General features: G+C 30.1%; 1 protein-coding gene and 1 long non-coding RNA gene across 3 annotated transcripts in view; both read right to left on the bottom strand.

Annotated features, from left to right (window-relative positions):
* Positions 1–19,740, bottom strand: part of LOC129915738 (uncharacterized) — a 279,418-nt gene that overhangs the window by 169,118 nt on the left and 90,560 nt on the right. The gene's annotated exons all lie outside the window — the stretch shown is intronic.
* LOC129915613 (uncharacterized) lies at positions 5,198–17,915 on the bottom strand. Of its 2 annotated transcripts, XM_055995244.1 has the most exons (5): positions 17,557–17,915; positions 17,358–17,495; positions 17,136–17,285; positions 16,990–17,002; positions 5,198–5,873 (listed from the first exon to the last, which is right to left on the bottom strand). In XM_055995244.1, exons 1-5 carry the CDS (start codon positions 17,846–17,848, stop codon positions 5,345–5,347), a joined length of 1,122 nt encoding a protein of 373 aa, XP_055851219.1. In that variant the 5' UTR covers positions 17,849–17,915; the 3' UTR covers positions 5,198–5,344. The 2 variants fall into 2 exon arrangements, with proteins under 2 accessions (XP_055851219.1, XP_055851211.1); XM_055995236.1 differs by lacking the exons at positions 16,990–17,002; positions 17,136–17,285; positions 17,358–17,495; positions 17,557–17,915 and adding exons at positions 10,026–10,178; positions 10,240–10,353; positions 10,433–13,694 and having other exon boundaries at positions 5,198–6,192.

Below are 19,740 nucleotides of genomic sequence, written 5' to 3' on the forward strand. Positions count from 1 at the left end.
TTTATTATATTCGGTCAGTGTGTTTAAGCTTGGTGTTGTTTGACTGTTTGGCTGCTTATCTGGCGGTTGTCGTTTACCGTGTTCGTAGTGTATTATTGGCCTTGTCTGAGATTTCAGGCTGCTTCATTGAGGGCAACCAATTTCCATTTCTACATTCTATCGACCACACTTATTTTGGGTTCAAAATAATTTTGAATCATATTCATCTTCATGACTTCAAAGTTGAATGTTTCCCAGCAAGAATATTTGTACGGGACCGGAAGCATCAGCTCTACTATCAATTTATGTGACTGTTTTGCAAAGATCTTTCAGCGTTGAGATACCCAGAGTACACATTTAGTATGTATAGGTATATTTTAGATGCTTGTAACTACTTCAAGTTAGTTATCCCTTCGATCTTATGTTTCATGCTTTTATTTTATTAAAATGAAACATTGTCTTGATTTAATAAAGAGTTCGGTAGTTTTATGTTTCAGATGCTTGTAGGCATGTTGCACTTTTCTATATTCCACATTATCTTTTCCAAACTTAAACTTGACCATTTATTTTACAGTAGTTTTTAATATTTAATATTTAACAATTGAATTTAAATTGTTGGCTTAAGTTTTAAAGAACAAAAAATGAAATTAATTGATTTTTAATTAATTTTTATCATTTCTTTAGTTATCTACATACCAATCAATTGTATTTTTTATTTAGTTTTATAATTTTTTTTTATAGGAAATAAGTATATGATATGATATTTTCTTAAAGATATAGACCAATCAATTATACAGGGTGATTCCGGAGTAGTAGGCCAAAAAGCTAGAGCGTGTAGGTAAGGTAGGGACCAAAAAAAAGGGGGGGGTCTATTCCCCCTCGTTTAGCCAGGGGGTCAGTCTGTCATTCTGTCATTCTGTCAGTCTGTCAGTCTGTCAGTCTGTCAGTCTGTCAGTCTGTCAGTCTGTCAGTCTGTCAGTCTGTCAGTCTGTCAGTCTGTCAGTCTGTCAGTCTGTCAGTCTGTCAGTCTGTCAGTCTGTCAGTCTGTCAGTCTGTCAGTCTGTCAGTCTGTCAGTCTGTCAGTCTGTCAGTCTGTCAGTCTGTCAGTCTGTCAGTCTGTCAGTCTGTCAGTCTGTCAGTCTGTCAGTCTGTCAGTCTGTCAGTCTGTCAGTCTGTCATATAGCCCCATAGAACCGTTTTTTTCAAAGCCGATTATCTCCGAAAGTTTTTATTCAATTTCAACGAAACGAAAGAAGCATTTATATGATTTTAGTAAAAGCCAAAAATAAAATTTCCAAAAAAATAATTTTTGGATTTTTAAAAAAATTTTGAAAATTTTTTTTTGGAAAATCAAATTTTCGAAAACGGGATATTGAATTTTTTTTAAATTTTGTTTTTAGATGTTGATTAGTGATTTCTACAAAATGGCATACCAATTTTATTTTAAAACTTTTTCCAAAAAATTATTTATAAAAAATTATTTTTTTAAAAAACGGCTCTAACGATTTTGAAAATTTTTTTTCTAAAAATGCATCTTAATATATCAATTAAAACTGCATACTTGTTTTTGAGGGCAATTTTATTTCAGATTTTATTTTATTTGTTTAAAAACCCAATTTTATTTTTTTTTTCCTTTTTTTGTGTATCCATATAGTAGGTACATTTTTCAAATTTATAAAAAGTTTGTGCGACCCAGTCGCGCATTTTATTTTTATACGATTTGACATTCGCAATGAGATAATTTGCGAAATTATATCATTTGGGCTCTAGTAAAACAGGCTATAAAATGATTCAAAAATAAATCAATCAGCATATTTTCATATCCATACAATCAAAACTTTTGTAAAAAAAACTAGCCATGACTCCCCATGACTAAAGTTAAATATTAATGAATGGTTTTTAAAAATTCCATCATTTAATAGGGTAAACAAAATTGCAAAAAAGTGGCTATTTTCTAAACGCAACGTTGTAGAAAGTTGAATTTATTTTAATCGATAGATTATTATAGTATTGAAAAAATTGTAATAAATTTAAAAACCAAATGTTTTTATGTAGTGGTTATGGGTAGGGCAAATTTTTATTTTTACAATTTGAAAAATGCCATTAAAAAATAATAATAAAAAAAATAATTACGAATTTTTTCTCAGTGTCTGCGTTTTAAAATATGAATTTTTAAAAAAAAACCCCGCTTGCAGCCCCAATGGTGTGTACGGTGTACGCCCCTGGCAATTGGTATTCTTAAATGATTCTTGACCGAATAACGGGAAAAACAAGTTTTTTTGTCCCAATTTTTTTGACCGTGCTTAACCGTTTTTCGTTTTTATCTTTTTTTTTTGCTTCAACAGATAAATGAATGAAATTTATACTGTGGATAGATAATAGACGGGACTATAATTTCAATTAATTTCGTATTCAGAATTTTGAGATAACGGTAAAATAAAGTTCTATTTTTCAATACGTTATTTCTTTTGAACTAGACTAGATAAAAACTTGATTTAACTGTATTGAGAATGCTGATAATATTGCCTTTCATTTGATATATTACACATAACGGTTCTTTTACTACAAGCTACACAGTGTTAAATTAAAAAAAACTTCGGAAATACCTCAAAACACTTGTGCCCATGACCAGTTGTCCAGCCACCAGTGTGGGAAGTACCGTATTCTCGGTTTGAAACTTCGACATGGTTGGCCTTAAAAAATTGCTTTTTTTAGGCATCGTAGAAATGTGATTGAAGCGTCATATAAAAGATGGAATGATAAGCTTTCAGATGATGTAAAATTTATTTAAGGTTGTCATTTAAAAAAAATGGACTTTAATGTAAATGATTGTTTTTCCTGCTTTTTTCTATGAAAATTGATCGGGTTCAAAATATTCTAGCTCTTTTTATAGATGTCGTGCAGACATAGTTTGTATGAATATTTTGAGCTGAAACAATAGGTTTTCAGGTGGCAGTGGCGTATCCAGAAAAAAATTTGGGGGGGGGGCTGAAAATTTTTTTTAATTTTTTTTTTCTCTCATTTTTATTCTTCTTTGATCAAGAGAAAAGCGCTGTGCTGCGGTACTGAAAGTGGTATTGTAGCATTTTACTGCTTTCGACAATTTCGTACTACTGTCTCTTTTTTTTACATTCAAAATAGTGTTTTTTTTTTTTTAAATCTTGTATCGCAAACCTTTTACACAAACAGCGAGGTGTTCAGTAATCTTTAAAAAAAAAAACACTTTTATTCCTATGACGTCTAGTTTTTGATCTAAACTCATCACTTTTTTCGATATAAACGCCCATGTTCCGCAATTCGACCGAGAGTGAATTGAAATCACTTTTCAATTTCACGTGAAATTGACCTTTGATCGATTTCGAAAACTTCGAAAATGCTTCGAACTGTCAAAACTGAAGGATCATCCAATTCTATTTTGTTTCTAAAGTAAAATTACTGCTACTTTGAACATGGATGCAATTTTATTGGCAACTTTAATGGAAAAAAAGCAGAATTTAAAAGAAAATATAAGAAGAAGTCACATTATGGGAGACATATTAAATATGTATGTAAGTGAAATGCAGAACATGGGCGATATTATTGCAAATTTTCAAAGAAAAACTTGTTGGGTAAAGTTTAAAGCAATGAGGTTGCAAACACAGAGGCAGTGATGAATTATGATATTTCATTCCTCATGTGTTTTATGCTTTTTGTATTAATTTAACAACAAATAAACATTACAAAACAATCAAAATATAAGTTTCTATAATATTGTGTCCAAAATTTGCAGATTCACTGAAAAAGGCATCAAATTCAAGAACAAAAACAAAGTGAACTGAATTGGATCAGAAAATCTAAATGAATGAAAAAATGCCGAACAAATCATTGCCCTATGGACAAGTGAATGCTCAAAAAGTGCAATGCAGAACGTGAAAGTCTCATAAACTAATTTCACCGGCACACAAAATAAAAAAAGTGTCATGTACCAGGAACCAGACCTATCTTTCTTAAAGTTTTTGGGCACGCTGAATCGAATTTCATGTCCGTTTGCCCCTGTCACCCTCCAGTTTTGAGTAAAATGCAAAAAACTCAAAAAAAAAGAAGTTTTGTGCCTTTTTTAGAGTCTTTTTTACATTTTTCTCAAAAATGGAGGGTAAACGGGCAAAACGGACTTGAAATTCGGATTCAGCGGGCCCAAAAACATATAGAAAGATAGGTCTGGTTCCTGGTACATGACACTTTTATTATTTTGTGTGCCGGTGTTTTCAATGAAATTCTTTTTGATGTCTAGTCCGAAATTATATACTTTTTCATAATATGTTCCTTTTTTAATCCAAATCAGAAGCACAAACCGGAATTTGCTTAAAAAAACCATTAGCTATGTTGACCACTAAGATTTTGAGATAACAAAAATGTCTATTTCCAATATCTTTGAGAAAAATATTATTTTTGAAAAAAAGTAAATATGTATACTAAAGACGATAAAATACGGCTTTTTGAGATTGCAAAAGAAGTTTTGCAAAATTTAACGGTGATGTAGTTCGACGTCAAAATACTAAAAAAATATTTGAAGAATTCTGAATTGGACTAAAATCCGAAAAAATTATCCCAACCCTCAACGTCAGCTAAGGCTCTTACTCAAACAAACACAAACAGCCATTTCAGAACTTGGAAGGGGCTCGATCATCTGAACTGCCTCTAAATCTCCAAGATTTACGAACAAGTTTCAGTTAATCATGTAGATTATGATGAAATCAGCCAAATAATGACATGATTTTGCAGGCTTTGAGGGGGGCTTGAGCCCCCTGAGTCCCCCCCTCAATACGCCACTGTCAGGTGGTATGAAATTTATATTTAAAAAAATGGATTTAATGGTGTGAAAAGAAAAAAAGTTTGATTTTTTCACTTTTTTCATGAAAAATGATTGTTTTCAATAAATTATTTTTATACCTTTTACGAATTGTAAAAATTTAAGTATGGCTTGATTCTTTAGAAAAAATATTGACTTTACTATACAATTTAAGAAAGTTGACAAATAAATAATTATAAGATCATTTTTTTAAAAACCTGTTTTCTTATGACGTTATCACGTAAAATCATCGTCCGTAAACCGGCTTTACAGCCTCGAAAAGTGCAATCACTGTTTTACATAACGACTGATATCGAAAAAGTCGCTGATGTTTGTTCAGCTCGATGTAACAATGTTGTTGTCCTTTAAGCAAACAAAACAAAAACAATATTTATTCCAAATTATTAATTATTTATTTAATAATTTCACGAAGAATTCATCACAATACAAAAAAATGAAAAATAAATAAGATTTCCAAGTGAAGTAGTGAATTTTTTTCCATCAAAATACCATCTATTTCACGATCTATGAACATGATCATGAAGATTCTTCACTATCATCAATCCGTACATCTATCGCTACTGGTTTTTCTGTCGTTGTTGTTGGAGGGTTTTTAAGTTTTTTTATTAGTTCAAGAACTCCTAGTTTAAAATCTAACATTTTATTGTCATCAAATTTGACCAGCATTGGAACTAACAAATCAAAAAATGAATTATGTCTGCTAAAGGGTCGAGTTTCAGTGGGATTCGCAGTTGATTTTGGTTGTTGAGATAGTTGTTGTTGGTTAACATTGGTTTTTTTGGTTTCGACAGTTTTAACTTCATTTTCAGGCATCTTTTGGTCTTCAGATAATTGTTGTTGATTAACATTGGTTTTCTTGGTTTCGTCAGTTTTAACTTCATTTTCAGGCATCTTTTGGTCTTCAGATAATTGTTGTTGGTTAACATTGGTTTTTTTGGTTTCGACAGTTTTAACTTCATTTTCAGGCATCTTTTGGTCTTCAGATAATTGTTGTTGGTTAACATTGGTTTTTTTGGTTTCGACAGTTTTAACTTCATTTTCACGACTACCAAACCGTACATCTATCGCTACTGGTTTTTCTGTTGTTGTTGTTGGAGGGTTTTTAAGTTTTTTTATTAGTTCAAGAACTCCTAGTTTAAAATCTAACATTTGATTAACATCAAAATTGTCCAGTATCGGAGATAAGTCATTCAAACAAGAATCTATGGCCGATAACTTTGAAGTCAATTGTTTTTCATTGTTTTTTTCTGTGGGATTCAAGGTTGATTTTGGTTGTTCAGATAATTGTTGTTGGTTAACATCGGTTTTTTCGGTTTCCACAGTTTTAACTTCGTTTTCAGAAATCTTTTGGTCTCCTATGTAGGCTGAAACAGAATACAAACATTGAAAAGTATTAATTTATATGGAATTATTTTTTATGTATACAATATCTATTAAACTCTAGAATGTAGAATGACCTTATATATTTAATAGCTCCTATATTTATTGTTCGTTTTTGAAAACATAATATTTTAGGTTTTGTCAAAAATTACACAGCCACACAAAAACAAATAAAATGCACGACTAGGTCGCACGTACTTACTCTCTCTTAGTTCACAGTATCTTTATCTTAAATATATATTGGAAATTTAAGATTTTGTTTAGTGTCGAGAAAAAAAAATCAAAAAAAAAAAAACAAAAGTTTAAAAATTAAATTTAAACATTTTTTTTCAAAAATGTTTTTAAAAATATTTTTTTTTTGCATACTTTAAAATGATGTCTGTAAATTTTTAATAAAATTGACTTATGCTTTGATGAAATATGTGAACTTAAAAAATATGTCAATTTTTGAAAAACATAAACGCCATATTTCCGTTCTCCGCATTTTTTGACAAAACTAAAAAACGCAGTTTTGTTAGAATCTATAAGTCTACATATTAAGTATACCAAATTTAATCAAAATAGCTAGAGCCGTTTTCGAGAAAATTGCAATACCTCGAAAACGTTATATGGGAGATATGCGTTAAAAAGGAGATATTAAAAAAATAAAAAAAAAACAGGTCTACTGAATAACGTAAAAAGCATCTGTAACAAGTTTCAAGCAAACTTTTTGTAAACTTTTTTTTTGTTTAAAGCAAACCCATTCATCCGTTTAGGCCACAAGCACACAAGCACAGACCGACGGACGACATGACGAAAACCACTTTTTTAATCTTCTCCATCATCGTAATGTTGGTTTTGATTAAAACCTCAATTTTGTTTTCTACACGAAACCAATACTTGCCCTATATAGAGCAATTAAAAATGTTCTTACCTATTAACTATCATGTTAATCACATGTTTGTATATATAACTGAATCCGAAGTCCATTTCACTATATCGCGCGAATTTTAACGCCCTTAGGCTATTAACATCCACAAAAAATGGCGAAACAAATGGTGGCAAATAATTCGCGTCATTTTGAGTGCCTGCTTATTTTAAAAATGCCCAAAAAAGAAAAAAACAACGAATTCGTTACAATTTAAGGTAACAGATCTCTTATATTATAAGGATTTGCTTAATTTTAATCCAAAAGTCTTCAAAACCCAAAACAATCCACAAAACTGAAGACAGAATAACCAGATGCCAAAACAAACTAAAAGCGAAATGAACCTTGGCGAAACAACTCATTGGACTTTTAATGAAAATGCGAAATAAATAAAAATCAAGAAGACACAAGGCCATGGTATAAAAAGACAAGGTATGATCATTAGAGCCGCCATCTTACAAAATGGAAATTGGAAATTAAATGATCTTTAAAAACTGGCACGAGTATTTTTTTAATAAAACTTGTAGAAAAAAAGTTATAGCCTCTTAAAGACTTTTTTCTTGAAAATGTACATCTATTTTCAAGTATAACTTTCATATTTTCAGTTTTACAGAAAAAAGTACTGTAATAAAAATTGTAGAAAAATAAATTATCTACAAAAACGATGGCAACAATTTTCAAGATATCAGTGAAAAACAGTTTACACCACATTTTCCTAGATGGCGGCCAAATGGGTGGGCTTTCAACCCCGAAAACTAGATTGTATACTCACATTAACCTCCTCTACACATCAAAACAAAAAAATCTTGTCCTTCCCAAAATGCAAGGTTAACGTAACATTTCAATGGACTACACCTGCATGTACAGTAGAAAGAGATGACGACACGTACAGATGCACAGACCGACTGACGTCATGACAAAAACCATTTTTTGGACTTCTCCATTATCGAAATGTTAGTTTTGATTAAAACCTTGAATTTTTTGTTGACACCAGTCCAATACTTTAGCTATGGTAGCTAGCTAAAGCTATAGAGCTTTACGATTGATACCCTCTAAAGCCATAAAGGACTCATTTTAATCAATTCAATTTTTTTCTCCATATATTTTTGGGTATTCTCCTTTCCAACAGATTTTCATAAATAAATTATTACATCAAAAATAAATATAGTTTCAAACTTTTTTCAAATTTTTAAATTATTATGTTATGATTGAAAAGTATGCTAAAAATCGACGATAAAATGTAGAAAAAAAAACACAAATTGTTTAAAATGCCTTGTGATTATGAACTGTATAGACTTTTTAACCAAAACCATACATTTTATATATCGTTGCAAAGGTCTAAATGTTGCAAAGGTCTCGTTTCCAGTGGCGTATCCAGAAAAAAAATTGGAGGGGGCTAGAAAATTTTTCAAACATTTTTTAGAGGGGCACGAAAAATTTTTCTCTCTAATATATTCACCTTTGATCGAGAGTTAAGCTCTGTGCTGCGGTCCTGAAAGTGGTATAGTAGCATTTAACTGCTCTCGACGTCGACAGCTTCGTACTACTGTCTCCTGTTTTCAAAGTTCTTGTGTGACAAACACCATTTTCGATATAAACGCCCATGTTCCGCAATTCGACCGAAAGTGAATTGAAATCACTTTTAAATTTCACGTGAAATAAAGTATCATATTCTTCATTTGGATCAATTTCAAAAACTTCGAAATTGCTTCGAACTGTCATAGCTGAAGGATCATCCTTTTTAATTTTGTTTCTGAAGTTAAATTATTACTGCTGGATGCCATTTTATCGGCAATTTTAATGGAAAAAAAGAAGAATTCAAAAGAAAAAATAAGGAGACACAAATAAGTTATGATAATATTTTGTCCAAAAATTATAGATTCATTGAAAAAGGCACCAAATTTACAAACAGAAATAATGTGAATTGAATTCGATCAGAAAATTTAAATGAGTGAAAAATGCAGAAAGTGAAAGTCTAGAAACTAATTTTCCATTAAATTATTTTAGATGTTTAATTCGAAATATATATTTTTTCGTAATATGTTGCTCTTTTAATCCGAATTCGAAGTCCAAACTGGCATTTGCTGAAAGAAACCATTAGTTACATATGATGACCACTAAGATTTTGAGATATCAAATATTTCTATTTGCAATAGCTTTGAGAAGTATATAATTTTTGAAAAAAGTGTTTATTGAGATTGCATAAGAACTTTTGCAAAACTAAACGGTGATGTTATTCGACGTACGTATTATACTAAAAAGTGATCTGAAGAATTTCGAATTGGACTTAAACCCGAAAAAAAACCACCCAACCCCCAGCTACTGCTAAGGCACAAATAGCCGTTTCAGAATTTGGAGGGGGCTCGAGCATCTGAGCTGCCGCTAAATCTATAAGATTTACGAACAAGTTTCAGTCAAGCATATATATTACAATGAAATTAGGTAAAAAATAACATGATCTGGAAGGCTTGGGGGGGGGCTTGAGCCCCCTGAGCCCCCCCCCCCCTCGATACGCCACTGCTCGTTTCTATCACATTTTGTTAAGAAAATAGCCTTTTCATAATTCACCTTTGTTTATTCTATTCAATTTTGAAATTTCAATTTCTAAAAATCCAGAATATTCAAACTTTATCATTCGATTTTCTTGTACATAACATCTTTTTAAACTTCTAAGACTTTCCACATATCTAAGCAAAGTCGCGTAGTCGAAAAAAAACTTAAAAAAAAAAATACTTTAAAATGTGGCAACCGTATGCCTTGACAGGATGCTGCTATAGCAAACCCATTTGCAAATGGTTTCATTAGGCACTACTTTTAAGCAAATGTAAATCTCAACTGGTATAACGAAGAAAGTAGATAACCCTATGGTGGGATCTAAGACAAATAAAAGAAAATTAACTCTTTACTCACAGTTTTCATCGAATGTACAGTTGTAGAACCATTTAACTTTTGTTAAATGCTCATAGCCCTCAAAGCTTAAAAACTTAATATTCACCGAATGATTATCGGAATATTTAATAAAGGGTTCTGAATAACCCGGTATATTTACAATCACCTCATTATCTGAAAATAAAATCACACACAATTATAAGTTCAAACATTTCTACTATTCAACCACTTTTACCTTTTGTTTGAATTATTTCAACTGGTGTTGGTTTAACTTTTGATAACAAGTTGGGAGAATCTTTGAATACAATGTGACCTGTAGAGTCTTTTACCCACGAAGGATGACCAAGACCTGTAAATTTATACGGAAAAATGAATTTGCTTCAAAAACAATGTATCCACGATTAAGATTGAAAACTTCAATATGTTACCGATATCATAACCACGATTTTTATTTTCATCTAACCATCCTCGATTATCAACTTCTGAAAGCCTTATGTATACATATCCATCAGTTATTCTTATTACGTAGAACTTAAAATGCAATCGTTCGTTTTTTTTTTCAATTTTTTTATTTATAGAACTAATTTCGAAAAAATCGTTGTAACCAGAAGCACTATTTTCTAAATTGTACACCTCACAACCGACTTCATAATCGGACAGACTTTTATTGAATTTACTTGCAGTACAAAACTGACTAAAAATAGTAATAATTAAAATGAACAATTGATATTTCAGATTCATGATTCCAACCGTGGCACAGTGTGTCGTCCCCTTATGATAAATCACTTTTTTTTTTGTTAAAAATTAATATTTTTGCTATTAAAATATAATTTAGAAGTGTCAACTCATATGAAAACATATTTATCTTACAAAATAACCCAGGTTATGTATTCAAAATAAGCTCCGAAACATGAGTACCTCGGAAATTGAAAATATTTTGAGGAATTTATGGGAATCTTTGAGAGTATATATTTCACGTTTGGTAATTGTTTGAAAAATTTTGTTAATGTTATTTTGTTTATTTGAGTGTTGTTGTAAAACGTATAACAAAAAAAAATTAAATTTATAAAATTATATATGAGTTATTAAAATTTCTTTGATAAATGGCCAAAAAAAAAAAAATTTAATTTTTAAACTTAATTTAAAAAAATACTTATTAAATCATATCGATAATTTTTTTATATTATTTTGCCATAGGCTTATACTTAATATTGGCAAAGTTTGGTCTGCTTCTGTTTGCGATTACCAGAGATATTCACATTTATGTGCTACGAGTCAAGTACTCAAAATAATTCATTTTTTGAGAAACATCTTCAAGGGGATCACAAAAATGAAAAAATCGATGTTTTTAATAATTTTTAGCCATACACAAGTAACAAAAAGCTGTTTATGTAATTAAAAATATTTTAAATATTGTTTTCAACAAGAAAAAAATTATATTTTTCTGCATACTAGATTTTTAATATAATTACTTGACCCGGCCACGCTCTACTGTGTATTATAGCGTATTTACCAACCTCGCCGATATAAGTATTTACGAAAATGCTAATAAAACGTTATTTCAAAATTTGAAAGCGATTGACAAAAAACTATTCGAGATTTGCTATGAAACGCAAATAAACATACTAATACAGTAAAATAAGGAGAAAAAAGGGGTAAATCTCGGAATGAATGTTAGTAGAAATTTTTTTTGCTCAATATCTTCCTTTTGCCATTCTATAACATATCTCAAAAGTCTAGAAAAATCTCATGTCCGCTTGTCGCGATTTCAAGGTCAAATCGCGAAATGGAGATTTTCAAAACTAGCAAAAATAGGCTATGGTATTATATACACATATGATACATGATTTCAAGGTATTTTTTAATGATGATTCCAAAAAATCTAAAATCAAGACAATCTGACGTCTCTGGAAAAAGTTATACCTGTTTTTCATCTGTCAACTCATATTATTATAACAGTTGCAAACTTACTGCCGAAAAACCCTTAAAAGTTATGATAGATGAACCAAATTTTGCATGAAGATTTTAGAATCCATCATTATTAAAAATCAAAACAATCCATTACGAAAAATATATATACCTACGAAATAATGGTATTTTTTGATGGAGGGGCAAATTTTAGGATATGCACTAAAGAAGATTCTTGTTCATCTTAGGAATAAGTGCTAATAGGCTAATTTTTTCATTTTAATCTTTGTTTGGATATTCTTTAACTACCCTCAAAAATCTAAAAAAATCTCATGTCCGGAAGTCCCAATTTTCTTGGTTTGAAGATAAGTTGCAGATTTAAAAAAATTGAAAAACTACACTTCAGATATTTGTGTCAGATCAACATGAATAAGGTGCATTACTTTTCAGGGATGGTCAGGTTGACTTGTTTGTGAGTTTTGTTGGAATAAGTGTTAAAAAATACCTTTAAATCATGTCGCTTATGTTGGTATACATATAAAAATTTAAACTTTTCTTATTAATTTTTTAAAATCTGCACCTTATTTTCAAACCAAGAAAATTAGGACTTGCGGACATGAGATTTTTTTAGATTTTTGAGGGTAGTTAAAGAATATCCAAACAAAGATTAAAATGAAAAAATTAGCCTATTAGCACTTTTTCCTAAGATGAACAAGAATCTTCTTTAGTGCATATCCCAAAATTTGCCGCTCCATCAAAAAATACCATTATTTCGTAGGTATATATATTTTTTGTAATGGATTGTTTTGATTTTTAATAATGATGGATTCTAAAATCTTCATGCAAAATTTGGTTCATCTATCATAACTTTTAAGGGTTTTTCGGCAGTAAGTTTGCAACTGTTATAATAATATGAGTTGACAGATGAAAAACAGGTATAACTTTTTCCAGAGACGTCAGATTGTCTTGATTTTAGATTTTTTGGAATCATCATTAAAAAATACCTTGAAATCATGTATCATATGTGTATATAATACCATAGCCTATTTTTGCTAGTTTTGAAAATCTCCATTTCGCGATTTGACCTTGAAATCGCGACAAGCGGACATGAGATTTTTCTAGACTTTTGAGATATGTTATAGAATGGCAAAAGGAAGATATTGAGCAAAAAAAATTTCTACTAACATTCATTCCGAGGTTAAACCCTTATTTGACTGGATTATACGATTTTTTTGTATAAAGAAGATAAACAAAACAAGTTGACTTCAACTTAAGATTTCTCAAAGTAGAAAAAAGATATTGAAAAGATTTAAACGGGCTTTAAAAGAAAACATTTAGTTCTTTTAGAAACTGTCACAAATTTATTTAAAATAAATCACCACGTTCAAGAACATAACCCCAAAAACTGTTAAAAAACGACATTTCAGATTTTCTAACGGGAATATTTCAAAAACGTGATATGATAGAATTTTTCTGAGTTCGGATTCGAGATCAGCACACCAAAAACCTTACGAAAAGTATATTTTTGTTTATATATAAAAAAAAAATTAATTTTGCTCACAAGTGGCTTCTTCAATAAATGATAATTTCATAAATTATACTAAAAAAAAAAGTAATAGGTTGTTTAATTTGTTAACTTGTAATTTTTTTTCTATTCCTGCCATAAAAACACAAAAAAAGATATTAAAACTCCAAAAACTTAGCTGCAAGTATTTATGATAAACTTTTGTATGGGCTCGACACACTGTGCGTGGTCTTGACTTAATTGCGACTGATCTTGAATTGCTACTTTTGAGTTGGACTAACATTGTTTTTTTGCAAGACCGTGCTACATATATGAAATTTAATTTCATGTTCTATTTTGATAACAATTTAAGTAAAATAATCTTTTGGTTAATTTTCGGTCATTCGTATTAAGTGTGTATGTATTTAGATTATGTTTAGTTGTTTCGAATGATAGATTTTTTTTTTTTGTTTTAAAGTGAAAACTTTTTTAGTATCGTAGTCATTTGAAACAAGATGAAAAAGCGACAGGAAAAATCAGTTGATTATAAATTTTTTGTTTTAATAGATAGATGAATGAAATTTATATTGTAGATAGGTAATTAAATAAACTATAATTGTGCAAAATTTCAATCAATTTCATATTCAATATCCTGAGATAAGGGTGAAAAGAAGTTCTTTTCCTAAACACATTATATCTTTTGATCTAGAGCATATATTTTATTTGAGTTTCATACGCATGCTGATAAAATTACCTTCCATTTGATATATCACACATAACGGTAAGTGCTCAAGTGAAAAACTTGGAAAATACCTCAAAACACCTGTGGACATCTGTTTCCGATGAGTAGCCACCAGTGTAGGAAATGCCGTAATCTCAGTTTGAAATTTCGACATGGTTGGCTTTAAAAAAATTTTACTTTTTTTGTAGGCATGGCAGAAATATGATTGATACGTCATATAAAAGGTGAAATAAGCATTCAGAAGATATAAGATTTATCACATTTTTTTAATGGTGTTAGAAGAGAAAAAAAAATTGATTTATTTGCTTTTTACCGACTTCCAAAAAGGAGGAGGTAATCAATTCGTCTGTATTTTTTTTTTTTTTTTATTATGTTAATTTTTTTATTTTAAAAGCTTACAAAAAAAATTATGCAATTTAAAAGCAAAGTATTTCTTCTTAAGAATAAAACCATTTTTAAAATTTTACAATGCGCAAAAAGTATAAAAATAATTTATTGAAACAATCATTTTCATAAAAAAAAAAGAAAAAAAAACATGAATTTTTATCTTCTCACGTCATTAATTCCATTTTTTGTACAACCTGTACAAACTTTAATATAATCTAAAAGCTTATTGTCTTAGCTCAAAATATTATATCGATCCGGTCTATGAGACATCTACAAAAAGAGCTAGAATTTTTTTAACTCGATCAATTTTCATTAAAAAAAAAGCAAAAAAAAAACTTTTATTTTTATGTTCTCACGCTATGGAATATATTTTTTTGTTTACCTATAAAAAATTTTATACCAAGTGAAAGCTTGTTATTTCACCTTTCATATGACGTATCAATCTCATTTCAAAGATGCCTACGAGAGAAGTTACGGTACTTCCCACACTGGTGGCTGTTCGGGGGCAACAGTTCTCCACTGGTGTTTTGAGGTTTCTCGCAAGTTTCTTTATTTAACATTGTGTAGCTTGTAGTTAGTCTACCGTTATGTGTGATATACCAAATGAAAGGTAATTGTTTCAGAATGCTCATAAAGGTTTAATAAAATTTCTATCTGCTCTTGGTCAAATTTATTTATAAACTGTTGAATTGTAAAATTTTATTTTACCGTTATCTCAAAATTGTGTTTGCGACAATGATTGAAACTTCGCACACATATAGTCGTAGTCATGGTCTATCATTATTCCATATATTTTATTCTATATCTATTAAAGAAAAAAAGATAATAATAAAAAACGATGAAAATCGGTTAAAAACGGTAAAAAAACGTGTTTTTTTAAAACTTGTTTTTTCCGTTATTCAGTCAAAACTCACTAAATGATTCCAAGTTTTTGCACATGTGTGCATAAGTGCATAAGGCCAAAACCTACATGTCATACCTATAAGTTTGAGATTTTTTGAACTCTCCAAAAAAAAGCTAAAAATCAAAAATTACCCAAAAATACCCCTAAAAAACAAGGTGTTTTTCAAAAATTCATATTTCGAAACGCAGAATGTTGGAAAAAAATCCGTATTAGACGCCTAATTTTTTTCCCTCATCTTTCACCTGGCATCTTTAGAATTGTCAAAAAAAATTTCCTTTACCCAAAATCATCATTTTGTCATAGCCCCAACACGTGTACAACGTGCAAACAAAACGTTATAGCTTAGTTTTAAATTTTCTTGTTTTTTTTCTTAAATGCAGTTATTCTTAAATTAATTTCATCTATCTATAGCAAAAAAAATCAACTCTCTACGACTTCGCGTTTAGATTTTAGCCCAAATTTCATCATTCCGTTCTACCCCTGTTTACCCTATTAAATGACGGAATTTTTAAAAATCCTTCTTTTGGATTAAGCTTTAGGTTATTATCTTTCAAATAAGCTATAAAAGATTTTTGTATCTCTAATAGTTTATTTTTAATTTTGAATTGAAATTTTTTGCCGCACTGCGAAAGTGCGAGAATGTAACGTTAGAAAATGGCGTCACTTTTTTGTGGTGGCTGCCATGGTTCATCGATTTATAAGACGTTATCACGTCAAATATGAAGATTTCAACCTTTTCTAACAACGAAAAGAAGTTGAAACTATTTACTGCTTTACTTTGCAAATTTTCCAAATTACGCAAAGTTCCATTTTTAGTAATTGGAACGCCCGCATAAAATTGCAAAGTGGGCAACTTTTAATTTTTTTGGTGAAACACTTTGCACTTTTACTTTGCAAAGTTTCAAAATACAAAGTGCAACGTTGTTGATGCAATAGGGCCCTGCATAAAAGTACGGTAGAACACTTCCGAATTTATAAAACATTCCTTTCCATAGAGTTTGTAAAATAAAAAAAAAAGATGCAATATTCATTCCAAATCATTAATTTATTATTCGTTTTAAGGTAAATTTTTTAATACTCGTATATTTACAAAGATTTGATAACAAGTTTCGATGAAAACATGAATGAGCTGAGAAGTGAAGCTTTTTCCATCACGATCTATGAACATGAACACGAAGATTTTTCACTATCACCAATGCGTACATCTATCGCTTTTGGTTCTTCTGCAGTAGTTGTTGGTGTGTTTTTAAGTTTTTTTATCAGCTCAAGAACTTCTACTTTAAAATCTAACATTTGATTAACATCAAAATTGTCCAGTATCGGAAATAAGTCAATAAAAAATGAATTATGTTTGTTAAAGGGTCCAGTTTCAGACCAAAAATATTCCTTCAGCTTTATCATACAAGGATCTATGGCCGATAACTTTGAAGTCAATTGTTCTTCATAGTTTTTTTCTGTGGGCTTCGCAGTTGATTTGGGGTGTTCAGATAATTGTTGTTCGTTAACACAAGTTTCCACAGTTTTAACTTCATTTTCAGACATCTTTTGGTCTTCTATGTTGGATGAAATAGAATACACACATTATTAGATTTATATGGAATTATTATTTATGTATAAAATATCAAAGGAATCAGAATACACTGCCGTGCGATGTGAATGTCAATAATTAAAATAAAATATACTCACTCATTTCTTCCAACGTGCAATCGTAGTACCATTTAGCAGAAGATTCAGCCCAAGAACTAAAGCTAAAAAAACGAATGTTCAAAGGATTTGAATCTTTATATGATATGAAGAATTCCAAAAAACCGGGAATATGAACAATTAAGTGGCCACCTGAAATTAAAAAAAAAAAAATCAGATAAAGTATAATTCAGACTTATTTATACCCTGGGGAACTATCCTTACCATTTGTTTGAATTATTTCAATTGGCATTGGATCAAAAGTTGATAAGAGATTGGGGGTCGTTAAAAGAACTATTTGTTTATCTACTCCTTTACCTTTTTCATACATCGAGGAGCGAGAATTGTCATTACCACCAAAATCTAGAAAATACCAACATATCAATTTGAATTAAAAAAACAAACACTAACATCGATATTTTACTGATTTCATAAAAACGTTCCGAATTTGTATGGTTTTCAAATTCCGTAAGCAATATGAATGCATCTCTCGGAGCCATTACGAAGAATTTCAAATGTAATTTTTGGTTATCTTCAAGCTTAGAACTATTCATAGAGTTAATTTGGAAGAAATTCTTGTATTTGTAGTCTTCAGATATGATCGCGTACTCTTTACAATTGTCCAAATGTGATAAACTTATATTAAATTTATTCGCATCAATATCACCAAATCGTAATAAAATAGCAAATAATGTTATGATTTGATATGTATTCATTATTTCTGAATGTTCTCTTAGCTAGACTTTTGTTTATGATCTTGAAATGACTGCGGCTTGAACTTGACTGAGATCTTAATTTACTTTAATGCAAAAAATTTTGCGCTGCAGATATAAAATTTTAGTTCGCTTTGGTTTGATAAGAAAAATATTTTTTGCTAATATCAAAATTCTGCGGTTGGCCTTCCTGTTGGAAATTGGATTTATACATATATCACACAACCGCAGAAAGTTTGACGAAATTAATATTTTTTTGTTTTATGCCCAACAATTCATTTTAATTTGTGTCCTGTTTTAACATAGAGAAAGAAAAAACCCGATTCTTATTCCGTCATCTGTGAAGAATTTTATCAAAGGCTGACAAAGTAAAACATGCTCAACTCTTAATAAAAAAAAAAAGCGGCTAACCAAATTCCAGCAAGATTAACTTTTCGAGGCCAACCAATAGCCACAGGTGACTAACCAGCGAATGGCACCAACTACATATTCAGATAGTAAAATTGAGCTCTTCAACAGAATTTAGATCTGTTATTGATTAGGTACACATACTTTTCGAATCCGAAGTCAAAATTTCACTAACACGTCACGTTTTTGAAATACTTGAACGCGTTTTTTGGGTACATTTGATGTCAAATTACACCACTGTAAAATATTTTTTTGCAAATCTTCTTATGCAATTTCAAAACGGAATATTTTATTATCCTAATTATATTTTACATTTTTTCAAAATTAATTTTTTGACGTGATAACGTCTTATAAATTACCACAAAAAATTGACGCCATTTTCTCCCGTTCCACTCTCGCACTTTCGCAGTGCGCTCAAAAATTTCAATTCAAAATTTAAAATAAACTATTAGTGATACAAAAATCTTCTATAGCTTATTTGAAAGATAATAACCTTAAGCTTAATCCAAATGAAGGATTTTTAAAAATTCCGTCATTTAATAGGGTAAACAGGGGTAAAACAGAAAGATGAAATTTCAGGTAAACGCTAAACGCGAAGTTGTAGAGAATTGATTTTTTTTGCTTTAGATAGACGTTTTGTTTGAACCTTGTTCACGTGTTGGGGCTATGACAAAATAATGATTTTTGGTAGGGAAATTTTTTTTTACAATTCTAAAGGTGCCAGGTGAAAGATGAGGGAAAAAAAATTAGACGTCTAATACGGATTTTTTTCCAACACTCTGCGTTTCGAAATATGAATTTTTGAAAAACTCCTTGTTTCTTAGGGGTATTTTTGGGTAATTTTTGATTTTTACCTTTTTTTTTGGAGCGTTCAAATAATCTTAAACTTATGACATTTAGGTTTTGGCCTTATGCATACATTTGCAAAAAATTGGAATCGTTTAAAGAGTTTTGACTGAATAACGGAAGAAACAATTTTTTAAAAAACACATTTTTCCACCGTTTTTAACCGATTTTCATCGTTTTTTATTTTTATCTTTTTTCTTTAATAGATAGAGGAATAAAGTAATGATAGACCATGACCACGACTAAATGTGTGCGAAGTTTCAACCATTTTCGTAAACACAATTTTGAGATAACGGTAAAATAAAATTTTAGAATTCAACAGTTTATAACTTTTGACCAAGAGCAGATAGAAATTTTATTAAACTTTTATGATCATCCTTATACAATTACCTTTCATTTGGTATATCACACTTAACGGTAGACTAACTACAAGCTACACAATGTTAAATCAAGAAACTTGCGAAAAACCTCAAAACACCAGTGTAGATCTGTTGCCCCCCGAACAGCCACCAGTGTGGGAAGTACCGTAATCTCAGTCTGGAAATTCGACATGGTTGACTTTAAAAAATTCTAACTTCATATGTAGGCATCTTTAAAATGAGATTGATACGTCATATGAAAGGTGAAATAATAAGCTTTCA

Source organism: Episyrphus balteatus, chromosome 1 (genome assembly GCF_945859705.1).
Source record: "Episyrphus balteatus chromosome 1, idEpiBalt1.1, whole genome shotgun sequence".
NCBI classification, from domain to species: domain Eukaryota; kingdom Metazoa; phylum Arthropoda; class Insecta; order Diptera; family Syrphidae; genus Episyrphus; species Episyrphus balteatus.

What these genes read in the sequence shown, in the direction of transcription:
- LOC129915613 (XM_055995236.1), bottom strand. Translation starts at nt 10,745, where the DNA reads ATGAATCTGAAATATCAATTGTTCATTTTAATTATTACTATTTTTAGT. An exon ending in AAATCGTGGTTATGATATCG is followed by an intron (nt 10,354 to 10,432) that starts GTAACATATTGA and finishes ATAAATTTACAG; the next exon opens with GTCTTGGTCATCCTTCGTGG. An exon ending in TGAAATAATTCAAACAAAAG is followed by an intron (nt 10,179 to 10,239) that starts GTAAAAGTGGTT and finishes TTTTATTTTCAG; the next exon opens with ATAATGAGGTGATTGTAAAT.